At 48.9% G+C, this 26,282-nt stretch overlaps 1 protein-coding gene across 1 annotated transcript; it reads left to right on the forward strand.

The window, feature by feature from the left end:
• Window positions 1-1,610: 1,610 nt before the first annotated feature.
• Window positions 1,611-25,825, forward strand: atr (ATR serine/threonine kinase). The gene is given in 47 exon segments (XM_064970604.1): window positions 1,611-1,805; window positions 2,107-2,198; window positions 2,276-2,428; window positions 2,518-3,404; window positions 3,946-4,088; window positions 4,202-4,399; window positions 4,513-4,673; window positions 4,771-4,926; window positions 5,015-5,213; window positions 5,522-5,775; window positions 5,854-6,151; window positions 6,314-6,485; window positions 6,563-6,718; window positions 8,401-8,691; window positions 8,777-8,866; window positions 9,015-9,241; window positions 9,333-9,476; window positions 9,562-9,655; window positions 9,860-9,985; window positions 10,087-10,293; window positions 10,394-10,507; window positions 10,606-10,721; window positions 10,797-10,917; window positions 11,163-11,300; window positions 11,909-11,948; window positions 11,951-12,118; window positions 12,236-12,402; window positions 12,489-12,653; window positions 12,741-12,832; window positions 12,919-13,010; window positions 13,090-13,267; window positions 13,355-13,540; window positions 14,078-14,234; window positions 14,329-14,428; window positions 14,510-14,589; window positions 15,744-15,886; window positions 15,981-16,078; window positions 18,927-19,156; window positions 19,303-19,437; window positions 20,417-20,620; window positions 20,796-20,939; window positions 21,048-21,198; window positions 24,389-24,545; window positions 24,641-24,794; window positions 24,908-25,059; window positions 25,269-25,371; window positions 25,482-25,825. Coding segments are annotated over 47 exon segments (7,860 nt in total). The 5' UTR covers window positions 1,611-1,752; the 3' UTR covers window positions 25,656-25,825.
• Window positions 25,826-26,282: the final 457 nt, after the last annotated feature.

Below are 26,282 nucleotides of genomic sequence, written 5' to 3' on the forward strand. Positions count from 1 at the left end.
TACTCACGTTGGCCAGAGAGAAGGAGAGCCCACAGGCTTTGGTAGTGGGCTGTGTCAGTGCCATTGTATTGTCCTCAAAGCGAGCAAAGAAGTTGTTTAATTTGTCTGGGATCAAGACGTCGATGTCCGTGACGGGGCTGGTTTTCTTTTTGTAATCCGTGATTGACTGTAGATCCTGCCACATACGTCTCGTGTTTGAACCATTGAATTGTCAGTCTACTTTGTCTCTATACTGACGCTTTGCTTGCGGAGGGAATAGCTACATTGTTTGTATTCGATCATGTTTCCAGTTGCTTTCCCATGATTAAGAGCGGTGGTTCGCACTTTCAGTTTTGCGTGAATGCTGGCATCAATTCACTGTTTCTAGTTAGGGAGGGTTAATAGTCACAGTGGGTACAACATCACCGATGCACTTGCTAATAAACTTGCTCACCAAGTCAGAGTATACGTCAATGTAATTGCCTGAGGCTACCCGGAACATATCCCAGTCCACGTGATCAAAGCAATCCTGAAGTGTGGAATCCGGTTGTCAGAACAGTGTTGGATAGACCTGAGCACAGGCGTTTCCTGTTTTAGTTTCTGTCTATAGGCTGGGAGCAACAAAATGGAGTCATGGTCAGATTTGCCGAAGGGAGGGCGGGGTAGGGCTTTGCATGCATCGCGGAACTTCGTAGCAATGGTCCAGAAAGCTACCAGCTCGTGACGTGCATTCGATATGCTGATAGAATTTAGGAACCTTGTTCTCAGATTAGCTTTCTATGTCTGACCAGTAGGCCACTCCGTCTGCCTCTCCAGCGTTGTTTTGGATCATCCTCTGGGATTAGATCCCATGTCCAGGGTGGAGGTCCGAACAAAGGATCCGCTTCGGGAAAGTCGTATTCTTGGTTGTAATGTTGGTAAGTTGACGTCGCATTTATATCCAATAGTTCTTCCCGGCTTTAGGTAATAACACTTGAGATTTTCTGGGCTAACAATGTAAGAAATAATACATTTAAAAAAACGAATTACTGCATAGTTTCCTAAGGACCTGAAGGACCTGAAGTGAGGACCTGAAGTGAGACCATCTCTGTCGGCGCCAATTTGTATGGGTGGCTACTTTGAAGAATCTGAAATATAACATATATTTACATTTGTTTAACACTTTTTTGGTTACTACATGATTCCATATGTGTTATTTCATAGTTTTGATGTCTTCAGTACTATTGTACAATGTAGAAAATAGTCAAAATAAAGAAAAACCCTTGAATGAGTAGTTGTGTCCAAACTTTTGACTGGCACTGTATAATCACAAGACACCAACAAACTCAGGCTCGTCCTCAAGATTCTCAATCTCAGACCCACCTGCGGAAGTAGACAGACATACACAGTTAGTAGAAAAAAGGCCAATGTGATCATCATATTCAATAGGTAATGCTGGACAATAACAGTAACATGAAAATATTTTAGGATTTTTCCCAAAGAGATCCTATTAAATTACTGAGTTCTAAATTCTGTAAATCTGTGAGTTTTCCATCCTCTCTGCTGCAGTTTCCTCAAGGGAGAGCAGTTTGCGTTTGTAACTTGTCCGAATCAAGACTGGACCTCTACGGTTGCCATAGCCAAACGTCACTTTGGAGCGAAAGATTTCAAACGGCTCCTTTGAGGAAGGCATGAGGGCCGAAATGTTGTCGTTTCTCTCATAGCAGTGTACAATTTAGCCAGCTGTTTTTAAACAGAGCGTTTTGTGGACTATTCACAGTCCCTGGTCTAAAGATGGAAGGCTTGGAGATGTCCGCTATGATACCTGCACTGCAGGAGCTAGCGAGGTGAGACTCCGCTCTTTTTACGCTGGACATTGTTATTGTTTAGCTACTGTAGGTAGCTAACATGCTAGCAAATGCTGGCTAACTTAGTAAAGTTTTCTAACTGCTCAGCATATTGCTGTTTAATACAATAATTGAACAGTGTGACTTGATAAACATCAATAATGCTAACTAGCTCGGTAGCTTGTTAATAGTACACTTAGCTAGCTACTGTAGCTAGCTAACTACATTGCTGTGACAACTTGTCAATGCAGTAGAATCAGTCATGCATATCAGACACATTGACGATTTTCTACACTTCCAGTGCCACCGCAGAGGAATACAACAAGGTGGTTCAGAAGCCTCGTCAAATTCTCTGTCAGTTCATTGACCGAATACTGACAGACGTAGATGTTGGTGAGTCGCTGTTTCTCGCTCTGTCGCTGTTTCTCCTCGCCCAGTGTATTGACTGTGTGTGTGTGTGTGTGTTTCAGTTGCGTTGGAGCTGTCTAAGAGGTCCAGTTCAGAGCCAGCGTGTGTGATGCTGTTGGACTTTGTTCAGCATATTATAAAGTCTTCCTCTCTGATGTTTGTCAACCCTGCCTGTCAGCTGGCCCACTTCACAGACACACAGCAGAGCAGCACCGGTAAGAACGCACACACACACTTGTGGTTTAATCTGTCCTCTCCTCCTTACTCCCTCTCCCTTATTCTTCCGCTCCGTCTCTCTCGCTAGAGTTCAGTAGGTGGGTTGTCGGCAGGTTGCTGCGGGTCGCCGCATCTCCAAGCTGTGACGTCATCCATGGGCGTGTCTCGGCCGTGCTCTGCTCCCTACTGCACGCACTCAGACCGCGAGCACCAATCACCTTCAACGTCATCGCCAAAGAGATGCTTGGATTGGCCCAGGACCTCAGCAATCTGCTCTACACACACACACACTCACACACCCCAGGAACACATACACACTCTACAAACACACACACCTTGTGGCCGGTAACCCTGCAGTCTTTCTCTGTCTCTCTCACCCCTTATCTCACCCCCTCACCACTCCTCCTCCCCTCGCCTGCCGCCTTGGAAACCCTGGTTGCAGTGACAGTGAACGTTCTGACCGACGCACTCAGGGGATTGGCCAGCCGCAGGGAGATGGGGGTGGCTTGGGAGGCGGGATGTTTGGTCTTGGCCTATGGGAGTGCTCGGTTAAGGAAGGTTGCTATGGTGATGCTGAGGCGGTTGGCAGAGATTGGTGGGTTCCCGGAGAGGCGGAGTCAGGAGTTTTTTACAGCGTACCTGATGCTGCTGGACACACACACACCTGAGCCAGAGACATATGGGGGAGAGCTGCTGAAGCTGACCCAGTGTGTGTTTGGATCTGCGCACACACCTGCTCACACACACACACGTTTTGAGCGTACCCACCTGGCCCAGCTGTTGGAACGTGTGTGTGTTCTTGCAGGGGCGGGCTTAGTTCTGGAATTAGAGGTCAGCCAATCTCTGAGCTTTGTCTTTAACTTCCTGTTGTCCGTTCCACTGGGATACGAGAGCGCCTCGTCGCTACGGAGACAGAGAGTCACTGATGTCTGCAGAAACCTCACACACTCCATCGGGATGGAGAAACAGTCTGAGGTACGCACACACCATAGAGGTAGAAAGAGGACTCATCTTTGTATCTATGCAATTATTACGTTTTTCTCAGCATGGCCAGCACAAGTGAAGCAATCTGTATTTTAAAGTGGTCAATTTTCTTCTTTTGTGTAAAAGAAAGTGTAATGCTAATGTTGATGATTTACCACCACCTGCAGTGCTGGAGTCCTGAACCAAATCTTGTGTGTCATTAATTTATTGTGGCCACTAGACGGTGATATTTTATAAACCATAGGCAACCCAATTTGAAAAAGAAGACAATGGTCTGATCGTTGACTGATCGCTCCCAACCCATTGTAGTCTCCACCCAATTGACTATTTTAAAATGGTGGAACCCCTCAATGGCAATGACCATGCTGAAACTGGTTATATCCATCTAGAGTCCCCTTTCCACCTGTATCTCTCTCACATACACACACACACACACTGGCCTTCATTTATCAACCAATTGCATTTGGTTTGAATATTTGTGTAAAATCAACAGTCCTTTGTGTGTGTGTGTGTGTGTGTGTGTGTGTGTCAGTGTGTGCATGGGTTTCTTTACACTGCCCTGAAGGCTGAGGTTGCCGTGGTGATGCAAGAGAGAGAGGATGGAGAAACGGCTGCTAAGCGACCCTGTCTACCCATCACCCCCCTGGCCAGCAAGACCCCCGAAACCCCTCCGATGTGAGTCACATCTGATCTCTACTCTCTAGATCACTCTAAATCCTACTGTCCATATCAATGTGTTACCATCTTTATCTTTATTTATGTGTGTGTGTGTGTGTGTGTGTGTGTAGGGAGGTGGACATGCGTGTGCGTAGTGAGGTGTGGGCGGCAGTGAGCAGCAGGCTGGATGACCTTCTGGCTTCTCTGGTGAACTGTGACCTTGACCCGACGACCCCTGAGCCTGATCCTGACCCTCAGATGATCCTGAGAGCTCTGGAGGGACTCGCTCTCATCCTGCACCTGGCTGGCCTCTGTTACACACACACCAGGTATATAACACACACACCCAGAAGGTAACACACACACACACACCAACACACACCAGGTATCACACACTCCACATTATCTCTCACACAGATCTTTCCATCTCTCTCTCCTCCAGTTCCTCCTCTCTGCTGTGGCTGTCTGCCTCCACTCTGAGCAGGGCTTTGGAAACCTGTCAATCACTACTGGGTGGGGCTAAGTCTACCGCTGACCACACCCATATACGGTCTGCCATCCAGGTGGCTGTCAGAATACTGGACTCCATCATCTACCTGACAAGTAAGAAAACACACACACACACACACACACACACACACATGCACATATAAATTGTTGTCATGTAAAATGTCGTTCTTACCTCCGTGTCTGTGCGTAGTGAGTAGCCCGGCTGAGGACAGTGGTCTCCAGAATAGTGTGTGCGCGTTGCTGTCCGTGCCATGGGTGTGTGAGCTATCGTCTGTCCCAGCCTATCAGATGGCAGGATTCCCCCCCAGCCTCCCCGACTTGGCTAAGAGAATGTCTCCCTGCTACTGTGAGTTACTGTGTGTGTGTGTGTGTGTGTGTGTGTGTGTGTGTGTGTGTGTGGTGTGTGTGTGAATATAACATCTCTGTCTCTGCAGCCCCCCAGGTCCAGGCGGAGTGTGTGTTGCTGCTGTCTCTGCTGCGTGAGGATGTGTGTGTGTCGTGGCGTGTGTCTGTGTGTTCCCAGGCCCTGGAGAGTCCCCATGAGGTGGTCAGGGCCAGCGCTGTCAGGAGCTTTCCTCTACTACTGCACCATGTGGGACACACACACCACAACCTAACACACACCACCTTAATGTAAGTACACACACCACAACCTAACACACACCACCTTAATGTAAGTACACACACCACAACCTAACACACACCACCTTAATGTAAGTACACACACCACAACCTAACACACACCACCTTAATGTAAGTACACACACCACAACCTAACACACACCACCTTAATGTAAGTACACACACCACAACCTAACACACACCACCTTAATGTAAGTACACACACCACAACCTAACACACACCACCTTGCACACTGACATACTTTCAGCGTTTCCATCACTGTGTCAGGGGTATGCTAACAGTGTTTCTGTCTGTGTAGGAGTGTCCTGGAGGACAGCTCAGAGCAGGTGAGGGCGGAGCTAGCTGGTATTTCTGGTCAGCTGACCTGCGTCCTATCGGGGAGCTCCAAATTAAATGTCAATCACAAGGAGCCCCTCCCACTACCCATGATCCTTTGCTCCCGCCTCGGCCTTGCAGCTGAGCATGCTGGGAAGGGCACTCCCATTGGAGCATCCGTCATCAAGCCCGTCTTACCTCTGCTACGACCGAGTAGCAGCAGTGTTGCCAAAAGAGGTGTGTGTGTGTTATTGTTTTGATGTTGACGAACTGAGTGTGTGAGATCTTACGTGTTTGTGTGTGTGTGTGTCTTAGCGTTCCTAGATGCTCTGCCGCACCTCTGCCAGCATGTCAACCTTGGAGGCGGAGACAGTGACTCTCTGGCCATTCTGAGAGATCTGATTGGCCTAATAGAAGACCCAGACCCGTCAGTCAGAACACTCTTCAGCCAATCAGTTCGCTTCCTGTTGGCGGAGCCCACCCTCGAACCCGACCAGGATCCAGTCAAGGAGCTGCTGGTGTCTCGTGTGAAGGAGGCGTTCAGTAAGGCTAAACTCAACAGAGATGACGAGCTACGCAGCACGCTCATACTGACCACTGGAGAGATTGGCAGGTAACACACATCAGAAAACACTTTTAATGTCTTGGTGAAAAAGATGTGATGGAGATGAATTAGACCTTGGTGACGGTTCTAACAAGCTTTCTCCACCCCCCACCCCCCTCTTTCTCTCTCTCTCCCTCCCTCCCTCCCTCTCTCTCTCTCTCTCTCCCCCAGGGCTGCTAAGGGTAGCTTGGTGTCGTTCTCTCTCCTGAGGTTACTGCACTGTCTCCTGTCCAAGTCCTCTCCTGTCTCTGTCTCTGCCTACACACAGATCACTGCCCTGGCCACAGCTAGAGGACTCAAACTACAGACACTGTTCAGTCAGTACAAGAACCCTGTCTGCCAGGTAACGCACACACACTTGTATATAATCACAACTGTCTGCTTGTACCTGGTTGTACCAGTGTTGGTGTGTGTGTTTAGTTCCTGGTAGAGTCTCTCCACTCGCGTCACGTCGGCTCCCTGCGGAGCACGCCAGAGCAAGGTAGCCAGCTAGCCAATCAGAGAGAAGTAGCTCTGGACATCCTGTCTCAGGTTGCCCACGCCTTTGACTTCCCTGACCTGCAGCGCTTCCTCACGGTATGTACACACACACATATATACAGTTGAAGTCGGAACTTTACACACACTTAGGTTGGAATCATTAAGACTAATGTTTCAACCACTCCACAAATTTCTTGTTAACAAACTATAGTTTTGGCATGTCAGTTAGGACATCGACTTGGTGTATGACAACAATTGTTTACAGACATATTATTTCACTTATAATTCACTGTATCACAATTCCAGTGGGTCAGAAGTTTACATACACTAAGTTGACTGTGCCTTTAAACAGCTTGGAAAATTCCAGAAAATTATGTCATTGCTTTAGAAGCTTCTAATAGGCTAATTGACATAATTTGAGTCAATTGGAGGTGTATCTGTGGATGTATTTCAAGGCCTACCTTCAAACACAGTTCCTCTTTGCTTGACATCATGGGGAAAATCAAAAGAAAACAGCCAAGACCTCAAAAAACAATTGTAGACTATTTCCAAACGCCTGAAGGTACCACGGTCATCTGTAGAATCAATAGTATGCAAGTATAAACACCATGGGACCATGCAGCCATCATACCACTCAGGAAGGAGACACGTTCTGTCTCCTAGAGATGAATGTACTTTGGTACGAAAAGTGCAAATCAATCCCAGAACAACAGCAAAGGACCTTGTGAAGATGCTGGAGGAAACGGGTACAAAAGTTTCTATATCCACAGTAAAACAAATCCTATATCGACATAACCTGAAAGGCTGCTCAGCAAGGATGAAGCCACTGCTCCAAAACCGCCATACAAAAGCCAGACTACTGTTTGCAACTGCACATGGGGACAAATATCATGCTTTTTGGAGAAATGTCCTCTGGTCTGATGAAACACATAGAACTGTTTGGCCATAATGACCATCGTTATGTTTGGAGGAAAAAGGGGGAGGCTTGCAAGCCGAAGAACACCATCCCAACCGTGCAGCACAGGGGTGGCAGCATCACGTTGTGGGGGTGCTTTGCTGCAGGAGGGACTGGTGCACTTCACAAAGTAGATGGCATCATGAGCAGGAAATTATGTAGATATATTGAAGCAACATCTCAAGACATCAGTCAGGAAGTTAAAGCTTGGTCGCAAATGGGTCTTCCAAATGGACAATGACCCCAAGCATACTTCCAAAGTTGTGGAAAAATGGCTTAAGGACAACAAAGTCACGGTATTGGAGTGGCCATCACGAAGCCCTGACCTCAATTCTATAGAAAATGTGTGGGCAGAACTGAAAAAGCGTGTGCGATCAGGGAGGCCTATAAACCTGACTCAGTTACACCAGCTCTGTCAGGAGGAATGGTCCAAAATTCACCCAACTTATTGTGGCAAGCTTGTGGAAGGCTACCTGAAACGTTTGACCCAAGTTAAACAATTTAAAGGCAATACACTCAATTAGTATTTGGTAGCATGTAAACTTCTGACCCACTGGGAATGTGATGAAAGAAATAAAAGCTGACAAATCATTCTCTCAACTATTATTCTGACATTTCACATTAAAATGAAGTGGGGATCCTAAATGACCTAAGACTATGACTTTTTACTAGGATTAAATGTCAGAAATTGTGAAAAACACAAATTTCAGTTTGTTTATTATAATCTAGAACTTGATATTGAAATCAGCAAGGATTTCATTTGGACCAATTGAAATGTGTGTATACATTATGTGTGGGTGTGTGTGTGTGTGTGTGTTTGCAGAGGACTCTCCAGGTGCTCCTCCCCTATCTGGCTGCGAAGGCCAGCGCCACAGGCTCCGCCCTCATCAGGACACTGGCCAATGAGATGAAAGCGAACCGGCGCGAGATCCTGATCAACAACTTCAAGTACATCTTCAGCCACCTGGTGTGTTCCTGCACTAAGGAGGAGCTGGAGAGAGCCTTCCACTACCTCCAGAGAGAGACTGAGATAGAGCTGGGCTCTCTGCTGAGGCAGGACTTCCAGGGCCTGCACAACGAGCTGCTGCTACGCCTGGGAGAACACTACCAACAAGTACACACACTGGGGCATGGCCTTTTGTTGCTTATTGTGTTGTCTGTGTAGATGTTTAATGGTTTGACTGTGTGTTTGTGTGTAGGTGTTTAATGGTCTGGCCATCCTGGCCTCATTTGCCTCCAATGACGACCCGTACCAGGGACCCCGTGACATCACCACCCCGGAACACATGGTAATGACATCACACTGATGAAATCCTTGCTTTTCTGATTAGTTTCTAGGAGATGCATCAGTCCTTTAGCAATGGTGAGGCTTCAGTGTCACTGAGTGCTTGGAAAACGTCTTCCTCTTTACTTTAAATCTCTCTCTCTCTCCCCCAGGCTGATTACCTCCAGCCCAAGCTGCTGGGCATCCTGGCCTTCTTCAACATGCAGCTGCTGAGCTCTAGTGCTGGGGAGAAGGATGGGAAGAAGATGGCCCTGACCAGCCTGATGGCCCTGATGAAGATGATGGGCTCCAAACACACCAGCTCAGTCCGAGTCAAGATGATGACCACACTACGGACTGGACTACGATACAGACAAGACTTCCCTCTGCTCTGCTGCCAGTCAGTACACATAGTGCTAACACACACACACTAATTCAGTTTGCTTGCTTCCTTCTTCCTGGTTATAACTTATTGTTTCCTGTGTGGACAGGACGTGGGAGTGTTTTGTGCGTACGGTAGAGCCCGCCCACCTGGGGCCGTTGCTCAGTCATGTGATCGTGGCGCTTCTTCCGCTGATACCACTCCAGCCCAGAGAGACTGCTGCTATAATACACTACCTCATACTGGACAACAGGTAGCTGGACACACACACACACACACACCACACACACCACACACACACACACACACAGGTAACAATCTCTGTCTGTGTCCTACAGGGAAGAGGTGCAGGACTATCTCCATGAAATCTACTTCCTGCCAGACCACCCTGAACTCAAAGACATACACACTGTCCTGCAGGACTACAAGAAGGTGGGAACACACACACACACACAGTCCTACAAAAGGTGAGTACACACATATGGGTTATTACCCTGGCCAGATAAAGTCCTTCCAGCCTTTGGTCCGTAGGCCTGAGACGTTCACCCAAAAACACTGTTTTACTCCGCTGGGGAAAAGCACCAATACACTCACTTTTGATGATGACGAAGATAATGAAGGTTCTCTTCTCTCTAGTTGACGTCCAGGACCAGTGACCTGGCTGCAGGCCTGCAGCTCTCCATGAGGGCTGTCCAACACGAGAACCTGGACGTCAGAGTTCACGCTCTGACCAGCCTCAAGGACATGATGCACAGCAACCAGGTGTGTGTTGTTTCTTTAACAACACATGATTCATAGTTGTCACATTTTGTGTGTGTTGCTGAGATGCTGTGTTTATGTTCTGCTGTGTGTGTGTTCTCTAGGAGTGGTTGCTGCGACAGGTGTGTGCGTCGGAGGCGGTAGAGCCAGTCATCTCCTCATTAGTCTCAGTGTTACTGCGAGGTTGTCAGGACTCTTCCCCGACGGTCAGGCTGCTGTGTGGGGAGTGTCTGGGGGAGCTGGGGGCCGTGGACCCTGGACGACTGGACCTCTCGCGCACACACACACACGGCAGCAGCAACACCTTCGTGGTAAGGACAGAGTGTGAAAACGCTGTGAAATTAACCCAGAAAGGAAACAGTGTTTCTTCCAATTTGTTGAATCTGAATAAATGTGTGTGTGTGTGTGTAGAGTGGGGTGGAGGAGAGTAACTTTGCCTATGAACTACTGACGGAACTGACCAGGACTTTCTTGGCGTATGCTGATGATGTCAGAGCACAGGATTCGGCAGCCTATGCAATGCAGGTACACACACAATCTAATTCTTTACTGTTCACAACCAATTCATTCATTGGAGGCAAAAACATGGAGCTCGTTCCTGACACGTGTGTGTTTTGTTCCAGGAGCTGCTGTCTATATTTGAGTGTCGTGAGGGCCGTAGTGACTCCCCTGGTCGACGGCTGTGGAGGAGATTCCCTGAACAAGTCCAAGAGATACTGGAGCCTCACCTCAACAGCAGGTACTCTCTCTCTCACTATCTCACTCTCTCACACACACACACATACACACCACATCATCTCTCCTGTTTGTGTAGGTATAAGAGCAGTCAAAAGGTGGTGAACTGGTCCAAGGTGAAGAAGCCTGTCTACCTCAGCAGCCGAGGAACCAAGTTCTCTGATTGGTCAGCTACCTGGGCCGGATACCTCATCAGCAAGGTAACCTCTGAGCCTGGACTTTAACCACTGTCAGCTAGCTTTGCTGGATACCTCACCAGCCAGGTCAGTCTTGAAATATATACCATAGTTCATGGCCAACAATACAAAAAAAAACACTGGTCCCAGCATTAAACCCTGTGGTACACACTTTTAAATGTATATGTGGTAACGCTGTTTTTAATTTATAAACATATTCAAATTGTTTGGGGGATAACTTTCCGACACGTTGTATGGGTTTGTTTCAGGTGAGACATGAGTTGGCCAGCAAGGTATTCACCTGTTGCAGTTTCATCATCAAACACGACTACAAAGTTACCATCTACCTGCTGCCCCATATACTGCTTTACATGCTGATGGGCTGCACTGCTGTTGAACAAGGAGAGGTACCACACACAGCTCACTACCTCCTCTTTCTTTATGACTAATAGAATTACAACAACTAAAAGCGATCAAATGAACATAATTGACTCCAACTGAGATTAAATTTATTGTGACATTAAATGATTGATCTGGCCTCCCGAGTGGTGCAGTGGTCTAAGGTACTGCATCGCAGTGCTTGAGGCATCACTACAGACCCGGGTTTGATCCCAGGCTGTGTCGCAACCGGCCGTGACCAGGAGTCCCATAGTACGGCGCACAATTGGCCCAGCGTCGCCCGGGTCAGGGGCGGGTTTGGCTCATCGCGCTCTTGTGACTCCTTGTGGTGGGCTGGGCACCTGCACGCTGAATTCGGTCGTCAGTTGAACATTGTCTCCTCCAAGACATTGGTGCAGCTGGCTTCCTGGTTAAGCGGGCAGGTGTTAAGAAGCGCTGTTTGGCGGGTCATGTTTCGGAGAATGCATGACTCAACCTTCGTCTTTCCCGAGCCCATTGGGGAGTTGCAGCGATGAGACAAGATCGTAAATACCAATTAGATATCACAAAATTGTGGCGTAAAAGGTGGTCAAATACAAAAAAAAATGTAAAAGTTCAATTTAATCTGTTTCTCCAGGTAACAGAGGAAATGCTGGCTGTGCTCACAGAGGGTGATGGGCGTGGGGGCGCGTCCAGGAGGCCTCATCTAGCCTTTCACAGCTCAGCACTCAGAACCAGGAAGCAACGTCCAGCCTATCACAGCTGAGCACCCAGACGGTGTTCAGTATGCTGGCTCACCTCACCCAGTGGAGCCGACACACACTGTCGGCTAGAATCAAACACAGCGGTTAGTAACACACACACTTCATTGCTGAACCTCAGAATGCACTGTGTAATAACAGAGCTCAGGCGTGGAATTATGATTTACTTTGAAGTGTCTCTCCTTTTGTGTGTGTGTTTACAGAAAGTGGTGACTACCAGCGGGTGGTAGCGTTTCTAAAAGGCATCCCTCAGGACGTGTTAGCCAAGGCCTCTCTACGGTCTAAAGCCTACACCAGAGCTCTGATGCACTTCGAGGCTTACATACTGGAGAACAAAGAGGACATCCAAGATCATCTGAGCTTCCTACAGGTAACTCTCTCACACACCACCGCATCACGTCTACTGGTGAGACACATACTGAATAGAGAATCCTAACACATAGTGTGTGTGTGCAGACGCTGTACGCGGCCATGCACGAACCGGACGGTGTGAGTGGTGCGAACGCTCTCCGGCGGGAAGAGCCGTCCCTACGGGAACAGATTCTAGAGCACGAGAGCATCGGGTTGCTAAGAGACGCTACGGCCTGCTACGACCGGGCCATACAGCTGGAGTCCGACCAGGTAACACACACACACACGTGTTGATGAAGTGTGTATCAGTATATGTGGTTGTGAATACAGACTGCAGTGAACTGTCTCCCTGTCTAGATAGGACACTACCATGGGGTGATGAGTTCTATGCTGGGGCTGGGACAGCTCTCCACTGTCGTCACACAGGTCAATGGAGTCCTGGCCAACAGGTGACAAAACACACACATCCATGCTAGTCCAGTAAATGAGTCCTTTCCATTGTAAACACAGGTTATTTTCACCTGGTTATCCGTAGGCCCCAGTGGAAGTCTGATCTGAACACCTACAGGGTGGAAGCTGCCTGGAAGCTCAGCAAGTGGGACCTACTGGAGGACTACCTGGGCTCTGGTGAGAACACACACACACATGTTGACAATGTTGACATTGCTATAACATTTGACCGTTGTTTTGGTGTGTGTGTGTGCAGATCGTAAGTCCAGCACGTGGGGTGTGAGGCTGGGTCAGATGCTGCTAGCGGCTAAGCGGCGCGACGCGGAGACTTTCTACGACAAACTGAAGCTGGTCAGGACAGAGCAGGTGGTGCCTCTAGCTGCTGCTAGCTATGAGACTGGGACCTACCAGAGAGGATACGAATACATCGTCAGGTCACACACTAACCTCCTCACACACAGATACACCCACCTTTATACACACATACAGGCACACTGATGTGTGTATTTGTGTGTGTTTAGGCTCCACATGTTGAGTGAGTTGGAGCATGCCTTCACTGACCTCCAGAGACAGAGAGAAGGCCATGCCCCTAGCGCAGCCACGCTGCCCTCCCATTGGCCAGATCGGCTGGAGATGACCCAGAATTCTTTCCGCGCCAAAGAGCCAATCCTGGCCCTGCGGCGAGCCCTGCTGAGCATCGGCTCCGGGTGAGTCCCACTAGACTCTTTTATCCCAGTGTGAAGGAATAATTGATGTTTGTGCTTTTCTAATAACCAATTAGACTGGGTTCATGTAAGTGACTGATTGATCGTGCCTGGGAAGAATCCTCACTATCAGTATCTGCAATTAGGCAGTACGCCCAGACCCTTGTTTTGAGAACAAAAGATATGTCAGTTTGAAGGTCTCCGCTTGGGGAGAAGAAGCCTCGTGAGGTATTGGTTTGTAACATGCATGAACCAAATGAATGAATTTTGAATAATGGATAAGCTAAATCATGCAAATATAAGTAGTATACAAGAGAAGTAACTAGACTGCTCCTTTCAGCCCTGTTCTTTATGCATCGAAGTTTGACTGTGACCTCTCCAGCTTGCTGTTAATAATAAATTATTCACTTAATATGGACTTCAGGTGTCCCTGGTGGTCATTTCCACAACACCGCTAAGCTGAAGCCGAGGCTCTGAGAGCTAATGCTAATTTTCACATCACAGGCAAGGTTACTCATTTTGTGTGTGTGTGTGTCTCAGTGTGTGTGAGGGGCTGGTCGGAGAGTGCTGGTTGCAGAGTGCCCGGGTGGCCAGGAAGGCGGGACATCACCAGACTGCCTTCAACGCTCTGCTGAACGGACAGAACACACACACTGCCGAACTACTGACAGAGAAGGCCAAGTGGCTATGGTCCAAGGTACACGCATATAAACACTAACCTACTCTCTCTTACACACAAACACATATGCTCTCACTCACTCACATGCGTCTCTCTCTCTGTGTCTCTGTAGGGAGATGTCCACCAGGCGTTGATAGTTCTCCAGAAGGGAGTGACTCAGTGTTTCCCAGTCGACCAGCCTCTCTCAGACCAGAGGAGTCTACAGACCAAAGGTAAAGTCTACTGTTGTTAATAATGACATAACATAATGAGATGTAATTACAGATATGGGTCATGATGATATGGTGTTTCAGGAAAAGCCATGCTTCTGGTGGGACGCTTTATGGAGGAGACAGCCAACTTTGAGTCCAACGCCATCATGAAGGCCTACAAGGTACCTAGTACGATACTACCCAACCCGATATGACCCGACATCATACTACCCAACCCGATGCGACCCAACTACCCGACATTATACTACCCAACCCGATACGACCCAACTACCCGACATCATACTACCCAACCCGATGCGACCCAACTACCCGACATTATACTACCCAACCCGATACGACCCAACTACCCGAAATTATACGACCCAACCCGATACGACCCAACAACCCGATACGACCCAACTACCCGACATTATACTACCAAACTACCCGACATTATAGTACCCAACGCGATACTACCCGACATACTACCAAACTACCCAACATTATAGTACCCAACGCGATACTACCCAACTACCCGACATTATACTATCAAACTACCCGACATTATAATACCCAACGCGATCTTGCCCGACATTATACTACCCAACGCGATACTACCCAACGCGATACGACCCAACTACCCGACATTATACTACCCAACGCGATACTAACCGACATTATACTACCCAACGCGATCTTGCCCGACATTATACTACCCAACGCGATACGACCCAACTACCCGACATTATACTACCCAACGCGATACTACCCGACATTATACTACCCAACGCGATACTACCCGACATTATAATACCCAACGCGTTCTTGCCCGACATTATACTACCCAACGCGATACTACCCAACGCGATATGAACCAACTACCCGACATTATACTACCCAACGCGATACTACCCGACATTATACTACCCAACGCGATACTACCCGACCTTATACTACACAACGCGATACTACCCAACATGATACGACCCAACTACCCAACGCGATATGACCCAACACGATACTACCCAACTACCTGACATTATACTACCCAACTACCTGACATTATACTACCCAACGCGATACTACCCGACCTTTTACTACCCAACACGATACTACCTGACATTATACTACCCAACGTGATACTACCCGACCTTATACTACCCAACACTATCAACCATATACTACCCAAAGCTATACTACCCGAACTATGAACCATATATTACCCAACGCTATCAACCATATACTACGCAATGCTATACTACCCAACAGTGTCCAGTGCCATCATGAAGGCTTACAATGTACCCAACACTAACGTTGCCTTCCTCTACCTCTGCAGGATGTGACCACCCTGCTACCAGAGTGGGAGGATGGTAACTTCTACCTGGCTAAATACTATGACAAGTTGATGCCCATGGTGACAGACAACAAGCTGGAGAAACAGGGCAACCTCATACGATACATCGTCACCTACTTTGGAAAGTAAGACGCGCATCTCTCCTGTCGTAATATTGAAATGTCTACAGGCGGATATTGTCGCCACCACTTCTGAACTATGTCCTGTGTTGTTGTCCAGAGCTCTGCAGTTTGGGAACCAGTACATCTATCAGGCCATGCCTCGGATGCTGTCTCTCTGGCTGGACTTCGGGGCCAAAGTCTACGAGTATGAGAAAGGTAACAGTGTGTTGGTCAGTGAGGGGGAGAAAGGTAACAGTGTGTGTGTGTTGGTCAGTGAGAGGGAGAAAGGTAACAGTGTGTTGGTCAGTGAGGGGGAGAAAGGTAACAGTGTGTTGGTCAGTGAGGGGGAGAAAGGTAACAGTGTGTTGGTCAGTGAGGGGGAGAAAGGTAACAGTGTGTTGGTCAGTGAGGGGGAGAAAGGTAACAGTGTGTTGGTCAGTGAGGGGGAGAAAGGTAACAGTGTGTGTGAGGGGAGAAAGGTAACAGTGTGTGGGTCAGTGTGTGTTGTCAGTGAGGGGGAGAAAGGTAACAGTGTGTGTGTGTTGGTCAGTGAGAGGGAGAAAGGTAACAGTGTGTTGGTCAGTGAGAGGGAGAAAGGTAACAGTGTGTTGGTCAGTGAGGGGGAGAAAGGTAACAGTGTGTGTTGGTCAGTGAGGGGGAGAAGGGTAACAGTGTGTTGGTCAGTGAGGGGGAGAAGGGTAACAGTGTGTGTTGGTCAGTGAGGGGGAGAAGGGTAACAGTGTGTTGGTCAGTGAGGTGGAGAAAGGTATCAGTGTGTTGGTCAGTGAGGGGGAGAAAGGTAACAGTGTGTGTGTGTTGGTCAGTGAGGTGGAGAAAGGTATCAGTGTGTTGGTCAGTGAGGGGGAGAAAGGTAACAGTGTGTGTGTGTTGGTCAGTGAGGGGGAGAAAGGTAACAGTGTGTTGGTCAGTGAGGGGGAGAAGGGTAACAGTGTGTTGGTCAGTGAAGGGGAGAAGGGTAACAGTGTGTGTGTGTTGGTCAGTGAGGGGGAGAAGGGTAACAGTGTGTGTGTGTTGGTCAGTGAGGGGGAGAAGGGTAACAGTGTGTGTGTGTTGGTCAGTGAGGGGGAGAAAGGTAACAGTGTGTGTTGGTCAGTGAGGGGGAGAAGGGTAACAGTGTGTGTGTGTTGGTCAGTGAGGGGGGAGAAAGGTAACAGTGTGTGTGTGTTGGTCAGTGAGGGGGGAGAAGGGTAACAGTGTGTTGGTCAGTGAGGGGGAGAAGGTAACAGTGTGTGTTGGTCAGTGAGGGGGAGAAAGGTAACAGTGTGTGTTGGTCAGTGAGGGGGAGAAAGAAGGGTAACAGTGTGTGTTGGTCAGTGAGGGGGAGTGTGTGTGTTGGGGGAGGGGGAAAGGTAACAGTGTGTTGGTCAGTGAGGGGGAGAAAGGTAACAGTGTGTGTTGGTCAGTGAGTGGGGGGAAAGGTAACAGTGTGTGTGTGTTGGTCAGTGAGGGGGAGAAGGGTAACAGTGTGTTGGTCAGTGAGGGGAGAAAGGTAACAGTGTGTGTTGGTCAGTGAGGGGGAGAAAGGTAACAGTGTGTGTTGGTCAGTGAGGGGGAGAAAGGTAACAGTGTGTGTGTGTTGGTCAGTGAGGGGGAGAAAGGTAACAGTGTGTGTGTGTTGGTCAGTGAGGGGGAGAAAGGTAACAGTGTGTGTGTGTTGGTCAGTGAGGGGGAGAAGGGTAACTGTGTGTGTGTGTTGGTCAGTGAGGGGGAGAAAGGTAACAGTGTGTGTGTGTTGGTCAGTGAGGGGGAGAAGGGTAACAGTGTGTTGGTCAGTGAGGGGGAGAAAGGTAACAGTGTGTGTTGGTCAGTGAGGGGGAGAAGGGTGTGTGTGTTGGTCAGTGAGGGGGAGAAGGGTAACAGTGTGTGTTGGTCAGTGAGGGGGAGAAAGGTAACAGTGTGTGTGTGTTGGTCAGTGAGGGGGAGAAGGGTAACAGTGTGTTGGTCAGTGAGGGGGAGAAAGGTAACAGTGTGTGTTGGTCAGTGAGGGGGAGAAGGGTAACAGTGTGTGTTGGTCAGTGAGGGGGAGAAAGGTAACAGTGTGTGTTGGTCAGTGAGGGGGAGAAAGGTAAGTGTGTTGGTCAGTGAGCGGGAGAAGGGTAACAGTGTGTTGGTCAGTGAAGGGGAGAAAGGTAACAGTGTGTGTGTGTTGGTCAGTGAGGGGGAGAAGGGTAACAGTGTGTTGGTCAGTGAGGGGGAGAAGGGTAACAGTGTGTGTTGGTCAGTGAGGGGGAGGGGGAAAGGTAACAGTGTGTGTTGGTCAGTGAGGGGGAGAAAGGTAACAGTGTGTTGGTCAGTGAGTGTGTGGGAGAAGGGTAACAGTGAGTGTTGGTCAGTGAGTGGGAGAAGGGTAACAGTGTGTTGGTCAGTGAGGGGGAGAAAGGTAACAGTGTGTTGGTCAGTGAGTGGGAGAAGGGTAACAGTGTGTTGGTCAGTGAGGGGGAGAAAGGTAACAGTGTGTTGGTCAGTGAGGGGGAGAAGGGTAACAGTGTGTGTTGGTCAGTGATGGGGAGAAAGGTAACAGTGTGTTGGTCAGTGAGGGGGAGAAGGGTAACAGTGTGTTGGTCAGTGAGTGGGGGAGAAAGGTAACAATGTGTGTTGTTCAGTGAGGGGGAGAAAGGTAACAGTGTGTGTTGGTCAGTGAGGGGGAGAAGAAAGGTAAGTGTGTTGGTCAGTGAGGGGGAGAAGGGTAACAGTGAGTGTTGGTCAGTGAGTGGGAGAAGGGTAACAGTGTGTTGGTCAGTGAGGGGGAGAAAGGTAAGAGTGTGTGTGTGTTGGTCAGTGAGTGGGAGAAAGGTAACAGTGTGTGTGTGTTGGTCAGTGAGGGGGTGAAAGGTAACAGTGTGTGTGTGTTGGTCAGTGAGGGGGTGAAAGGTAACAGTGTGTTGGTCAGTGAGGGGGTGAAAGGTAACAGTGTGTGTTGGTCAGTGAGGGGGAGAAAGGTAAGTGTGTTGGTGTTCCTCTTGCTCTGTGTATCTCTCCAAGAAGGGCCTTTAGACAAACCGAGATGTGTTGAACTGAATATGTCCATCCCTCCCCTCCATAGCGGGTCGAACAGAGCGGCAGATACGCGTGGAGCTGGGGAAGATCAACCAGGTGGTCAGCGACCACTGCACCAGGCTGGCTCCATACCAGTTCCTCACTGCCTTCTCCCAGCTCATCTCCAGGGTGTGTCACAGCAGTGAGGACGTCTTCAACGTCCTCATGGACATCGCTGCCAAGGTGCTGCTGGCCTACCCTCAGCAGGCCATGTGGTTGATGACCGCAGTGTCCAAGGTAGGGGAGGGGGAGTGTGAGGGGCAGGAAGGGATGTGTGTCTGAGTAGCTACTGTCCTACCTTGCATGGAGTTTATAATGATACTTGAGAAAGTGATTTTCATGTCATAGGCTCAAAGCACTTGGTAAATGTGTGTGTGTTCCAGTCGTCCTACCCCACCCGTATGAACCGCTGTAAGGAGATCCTGAGGAAGGCTGTCAGTCTGAAGGAGAGTCTGGGGAAGTTCATAGGAGATGCCAACAGACTGACTGACAAACTACTGGAGCTCTGCAACAAGCCGGTACACACACACACACACACACTGCAGACACACACACACTGCAGACACACACACACACTGCAGACACACACACCCTGCAGACACACACACACTGCAGACACACACACACTGCAGACACACACACACACTGCAGACACACACACCCTGCTAACATATCAGTATGGGGTCCATTTCTCTCTCTGTATTCCAGGTGGATGGTAACAGCAGTACTCTCAGTATGGGGGTCCATTTCTCTCTCTCTGTATTCCAGGTGGATGGTAACAGCAGTACTCTCAGTATGGGGTCCATTTCTCTCTCTGTATTCCAGGTGGATGGTAACAGCAGTACTCTCAGTATGGGGGTCCATTTCTCTCTCTCTGTATTCCAGGTGGATGGTAACAGCAGTACTCTCAGTATGGGGTCCATTTCTGTCTCTCTGTATTCCAGGTGGATGGTAACAGCAGTACTCTCAGTATGGGGTCCATTTCTCTCTCTGTATTCCAGGTGGATGGTAACAGCAGTACTCTCAGTATGGGGTCCATTTCTCTCTCTCTGTATTCCAGGTGGATGGTAACAGCAGTACTCTCAGTATGGGGTCCATTTCTCTCTCTCTGTATTCCAGGTGGATGGTAACAGCAGTACTCTCAGTATGGGGTCCATTTCTCTCTCTCTGTATTCCAGGTGGATGGTAACAGCAGTACTCTCAGTATGGGGGTCCATTTCTCTCTCTCTGTATTCCAGGTGGATGGTAACAGCAGTACTCTCAGTATGGGGTCCATTTCTGTCTCTCTGTATTCCAGGTGTATGGTAACAGCAGTACTCTCAGTATGGGGGTCCATTTCTCTCTCTCTGTATTCCAGGTGGATGGTAACAGCAGTACTCTCAGTATGGGGTCCATTTTCTCTCTCTGTATTCCAGGATGGTAACAGTAGTTGGGTGGATGGTAACAGCAGTACTCTCAGTATGGGGGTCCATTTCTGTCTCTCTCTCTGTATTCCAGGTGGATGGTAACAGCAGTACTCTCAGTATGGGGGTCCATTTCAAGCAGTTGAAGCGTCTGGTGGAGGAGCCGTCGTTCAGCCAGATCCTGATCCCTCTGCAGTCTGTCCTCATCCCCACACTGCCCTCTACTGGCCCTGCAAACACACTGCACCATGACGCATTCCCCGGACACTGGGCCTACCTCGACGGCTTTGAAGATACTGTGAGTGTGTGTGTGGGGGGGGGGGTAGTTTGTCTTTCTGTGTGTGTCGTGACACGTGGTGCGTGTCACATGGTGCGTGTATGTGTGTGTGTGGGGGGGGGTAGTATGTCTTTCTGTGTGTGTGTGTCTGTGTCGTGCCACATGGTGTGTGTGTCTCACAATAATGTGTGTGTAGGTGGAGATCCTAGCCTCCCTCCAGAAGCCCAAGAAGATCGGCCTGAAGGGAAGTGATGGGAGGAGCTACACTGTGATGTGTAAACCTAAAGATGACCTCCGGAAAGACTGTCGTCTCATGGAGTTCAACTGCCTCATCAACAAGGTGTTTAACCTGTCACTTCTCCAACTGGCATCTGTACATCACTCTGCTGTAGACCAGAGATGACAGAACACTTCAGACTAGTGTGTGTGTGTGTGTGTGTGTGTGTAGTGCCTGCGTAAGGATGCAGAGTCCAGGAGGAGGGAGCTCCATATCCGTACATATGCTGTGATCCCACTGAATGAGGAGTGTGGCATCATCGAGTGGGTCAACAACACTGGAGGTCTCCGACACATTCTGAACAAACTCTACAAGGAGAGAGGTACACCCACTGACCACACTACTAGGAGAGAGGTACACCCATTGACCACACTACTAGGAGAGAGGTACACCCACTGACCACACTACTAGGGAGAGGTACACCCACTGACCACACTACTAGGGAGAGGTACACACATTGACCACACTACTAGGAGAGAGGTACACCCACTGACCACACTACTAGGAGAGAGGTACACCCACTGACCACACTACTAGGAGAGAGGTACACCCACTGACCACACTACTAGGAGAGAGGTACACCCACTGACCACACTACTAGGAGAGAGGTACACCCACTGACCACACTACTAGGAGAGAGGTACACCCACTGATCACACTACTAGGAGAGAGGTACACACACTGACCACACTCTACTAGGAGAGAGGTACACACACACTGACCACACTCTACTAGGAGAGAGGTACACACACACACTGACCACACTCTATTAGGAGAGAGGTACACACACTGACCACACTCTACTAGGAGAGGGGTACACACACACACTGACCACACTCTACTAGGAGAGAGGTACACACACTGACCACACTCTACTAGGAGAGAGGTACACACACTGACCACACTCTACTAGGAGAGAGGTACACACACACACTGACCACACTCTACTAGGAGAGAGGTACACACACACACTGACCACACTCTACTAGGAGAGAGGTACACACACACACTGACCACACTCTACTAGGAGAGAGGTACACACACACACTGACCACACTCTACTAGGAGAGAGGTACACACACACACTGACCACACTCTACTAGGAGAGAGGTACACACACACACTGACCACACTCTACTAGGAGAGAGGTACACACACACACTGACCACACTCTACTAGGAGAGAGGTACACACACACACTGACCACACTCTACTAGGAGAGAGGTACACACACACACTGACCACACTCTACTAGGAGAGAGGTACACACACACACTGACCACACTCTACTAGGAGAGGGGTACACACACACACTGACCACACTCTACTAGGAGAGGGGTACACACACACACTGACCACACTCTACTAGGAGAGGGGTACACACACACACTGACCACACTCTACTAGGAGAGAGGTACACACACTGACCACACTCTACTAGGAGAGAGGTACACACACTGACCACACTCTACTAGGAGAGAGGTACACACACACACTGACCACACTCTACTAGAGAGAGGTACACACACACACTGACCACACTCTACTAGGAGAGAGGTACACACACACACTGACCACACTCTACTAGGAGAGAGGTACACACACACACTGACCACACTCTACTAGGAGAGAGGTACACACACACACTGACCACACTCTACTAGGAGAGAGGTACACACACACACTGACCACACTCTACTAGGAGAGAGGTACACACACACACTGACCACACTCTACTAGGAGAGGGGTACACACACACACTGACCACACTCTACTAGGAGAGAGGTACACACACACACTGACCACACTCTACTAGGAGAGAGGAGAGCTACACACACTGACCACACTCTACTAGGAGAGAGGTACACACACACTGACCACACTCTACTAGGAGAGAGGTACACACACACTGACCACACTCTACTAGGAGAGAGGTACACACACACTGACCACACTCTACTAGGAGAGAGGTACACACACTGACCACACTCTACTAGGAGAGAGGTACACACACTGACCACACTCTACTAGGAGAGAGGTACACACACACTGACCACACTCTACTAGGAGAGAGGTACACACACACTGACCACACTCTACTAGGAGAGAGGTACACACACACTGACCACACTCTACTAGGAGAGAGGTACACACACTGACCACACTCTACTAGGAGAGAGGTACACACACACTGACCACACTCTACTAGGAGAGAGGTACACACACACTGACCACACTCTACTAGGAGAGAGGTACACACACACTGACCACACTCTACTAGGAGAGAGGTACACACACACACTGACCACACTCTACTAGGAGAGGGGTACACACACACACTGACCACACTCTACTAGGAGAGGGGTACACACACACACTGACCACACTCTACTAGGAGAGGGGTACACACACACACTGACCACACTCTACTAGGAGAGAGGTACACACACACACTGACCACACTCTACTAGGAGAGGAGGTACACACACACACTGACCACACTCTACTAGGAGAGAGGTACACACACACTGACCACACTCTACTAGGAGAGAGGTACACACACTGACCACACTCTACTAGGAGAGAGGTACACACACACTGACCACACTCTACTAGGAGAGAGGTACACACACACTGACCACACTCTACTAGGAGAGAGGTACACACACACTGACCACACTCTACTAGGAGAGAGGTACACACACACTGACCACACTCTACTAGGAGAGAGGTACACACACTGACCACACTCTACTAGGAGAGAGGTACACACACACTGACCACACTCTACTAGGAGAGAGGTACACACACACTGACCACACTCTATTAGGAGAGAGGTACACACACACTGACCACACTCTACTAGGAGAGAGGTACACACACACTGACCACACTCTACTAGGAGAGAGGTACACACACACTGACCACACTCTACTAGGAGAGAGGTACACACACACTGACCACACTCTACTAGGAGAGAGGTACACACACACTGACCACACTCTACTAGGAGAGAGGCACACACACTGACCACACTCTACTAGGGGAGAGGTACACACACTGACCACACTCTACTAGGAGAGAGGCACACACACTGACCACACTCTACTAGGAGAGAGGCACACACACTGACCACACTCTACTAGGAGAGAGGTACACACACACTGACCACACTCTACTAGGAGAGAGGTACACACACACACTGACCACACTCTACTAGGAGAGAGGTACAAACACTGACCACACTCTACTAGGAGAGAGGCACACACACTGACCACACTCTACTAGGAGAGAGGTACACACACTGACCACACTCTACTAGGAGAGAGGTACACACACACTGACCACACTCTACTAGGAGAGAGGTACACACACACACTGACCACACTCTACTAGGAGAGAGGTACAAACACTGACCACACTCTACTAGGAGAGAGGTACACACACTGACCACACACTCAATAAAACTCACGTGTGTGTGTGTGTGTGTGTGTGTGTGTGTGTGTGTGTAGGTATCCTGATGGCAGGTAAAGAGTTGAAGAAGTTCATTCTTCCTAAGACTGCACCGTTTGAGGAGAAGCTGAAAATCCATAAGGACATCCTGTGTGCCAGACACCCCCCTGTCTTCTATGAATGGTTCCTCCGAACCTTCCCTGACCCCACCACATGGTACGACCCAGTACACACACACATACACTATATATTACTGGTGATTTACCGCGTTTGTGTGTGTCTGTCTCTGGTCGGTGTGTGTGTGTGTGTAGGTACAGCAGCAGGTCAGCCTACTGTCGCTCCACAGCGGTGATGTCCGTGGTGGGCTACATCCTGGGTCTTGGAGACCGTCATGGAGAGAACATCCTGTTTGACTCATTTACCGGGGAGTGTGTTCACGTCGACTTCAACTGCCTCTTCAACAAGGTGTGTGTTGCTTGGACTTGCTTGCACCTCAACAAGTTCATCAGGCCAAATTCAATACATGCCTCTCGATCCCACCCCTTCTCCCTCTCTTTCTCCCACCTTCACTCTCTCAGGGTGAGACGTTTGATGTTCCGGAGGTGGTTCCGTTCAGACTGACCCAGAACATGGTCCATGCAATGGGCCCCATGGGGACAGAGGGGCTGTTCAGAACCGCCTGTGAAGTCACGCTACGTCTGATGAGAGACCAGAGAGAACCACTTATGAGGTACACACACACACACACACATACATACATATATATATATATATATATATATATGCACACACATAAACACAGGGATTTAAATGAAGCTGTCCCTCTTGCCAGAGGCTACTGAGATCAACATGTGCCAAACTAGCCCACCAGGTGAGTGGGACTTCAAAGGACGAATGGTAGGTGGGGGTGTTGTCAGTCAGTGTGTGTTTTTGTTTCAGTGTACTGAAGACGTTCCTCCATGACCCTCTGGTAGAGTGGAGTAAACCTAAAGGACTCTCCAAGACACAGGCCAGTGAGACTGGAGAGATAGTCAACGAGAAGGTACACACACACTCCATCCCTCTCTCTCTCTAAAGAAATGTTCATAGAAAACAGAGTCTCTCTAAATACATGTGAAAGGATTAACTAACACATCCTTTCTCCCCTCCCAGGCCAAGACCCATGTGTGTGAGATTGATCAGCGTTTGCAGGGCGTGATAAAGAGTCGTAACAAGGTGTTGGGTCTGCCTCTGTCTATAGAGGGACACGTCCACTACCTGATAGAGGAGGCTACCGACGACAAACTACTGTGTCAGATGTACCTGGGCTGGGGACCTTACCTGTGATATACGCGGCTTCTCTGAGACACTGTTGACAAATTCAATACTTTTCTTGTTCTGTTATCCATTAAGTGATTTTTCCTTTTTCATGTTTTTGTAAGTCTGGAGTAATTATGTTTTTCATGGGGTAGTTGCGTATTTCCCATAATAAATTTAAAAAATAGTATTTTCTGAAATGCTGGTGTGTGTGTGGTCTAATCTCATCACCCTGGTCAGATTACTGAGGGGCCAGTCAGTCTGTCTGGTGATAGTTGAAACAGGAACAGAAATATACATGAAGCATTCACTCACACATGACAGAGGGGGTTTGAAATTTGGCGGGATACCTGATCTTCTTTCGCGTCATAGCGCGACAAATGTCCTTTGCAGCAGCCCATTGGCGTCACCAAAAATCACCTAAAACCGCGAATAGAGAAACGAGCTACTGGAGAGGTAAACAGATTCCGCTGTCATTCATTCAAACAACGCGAGCTGATATGATGGATATTCTTAGCTCCTCTGTGTGGAAAATGCTATGACAGGATACATCACCGCTAGTCATACTCTGTCTTTCGAGAATGGTCGTTGTTTACGGTCTCAGTTTTTCACATGCCAGTAATCCGTTTAGAAGAGATGTCTTTTTATAGCTGTCCA

Source organism: Oncorhynchus masou, chromosome 7 (genome assembly GCF_036934945.1).
Source record: "Oncorhynchus masou masou isolate Uvic2021 chromosome 7, UVic_Omas_1.1, whole genome shotgun sequence".
NCBI lineage: Eukaryota > Metazoa > Chordata > Actinopteri > Salmoniformes > Salmonidae > Oncorhynchus > Oncorhynchus masou.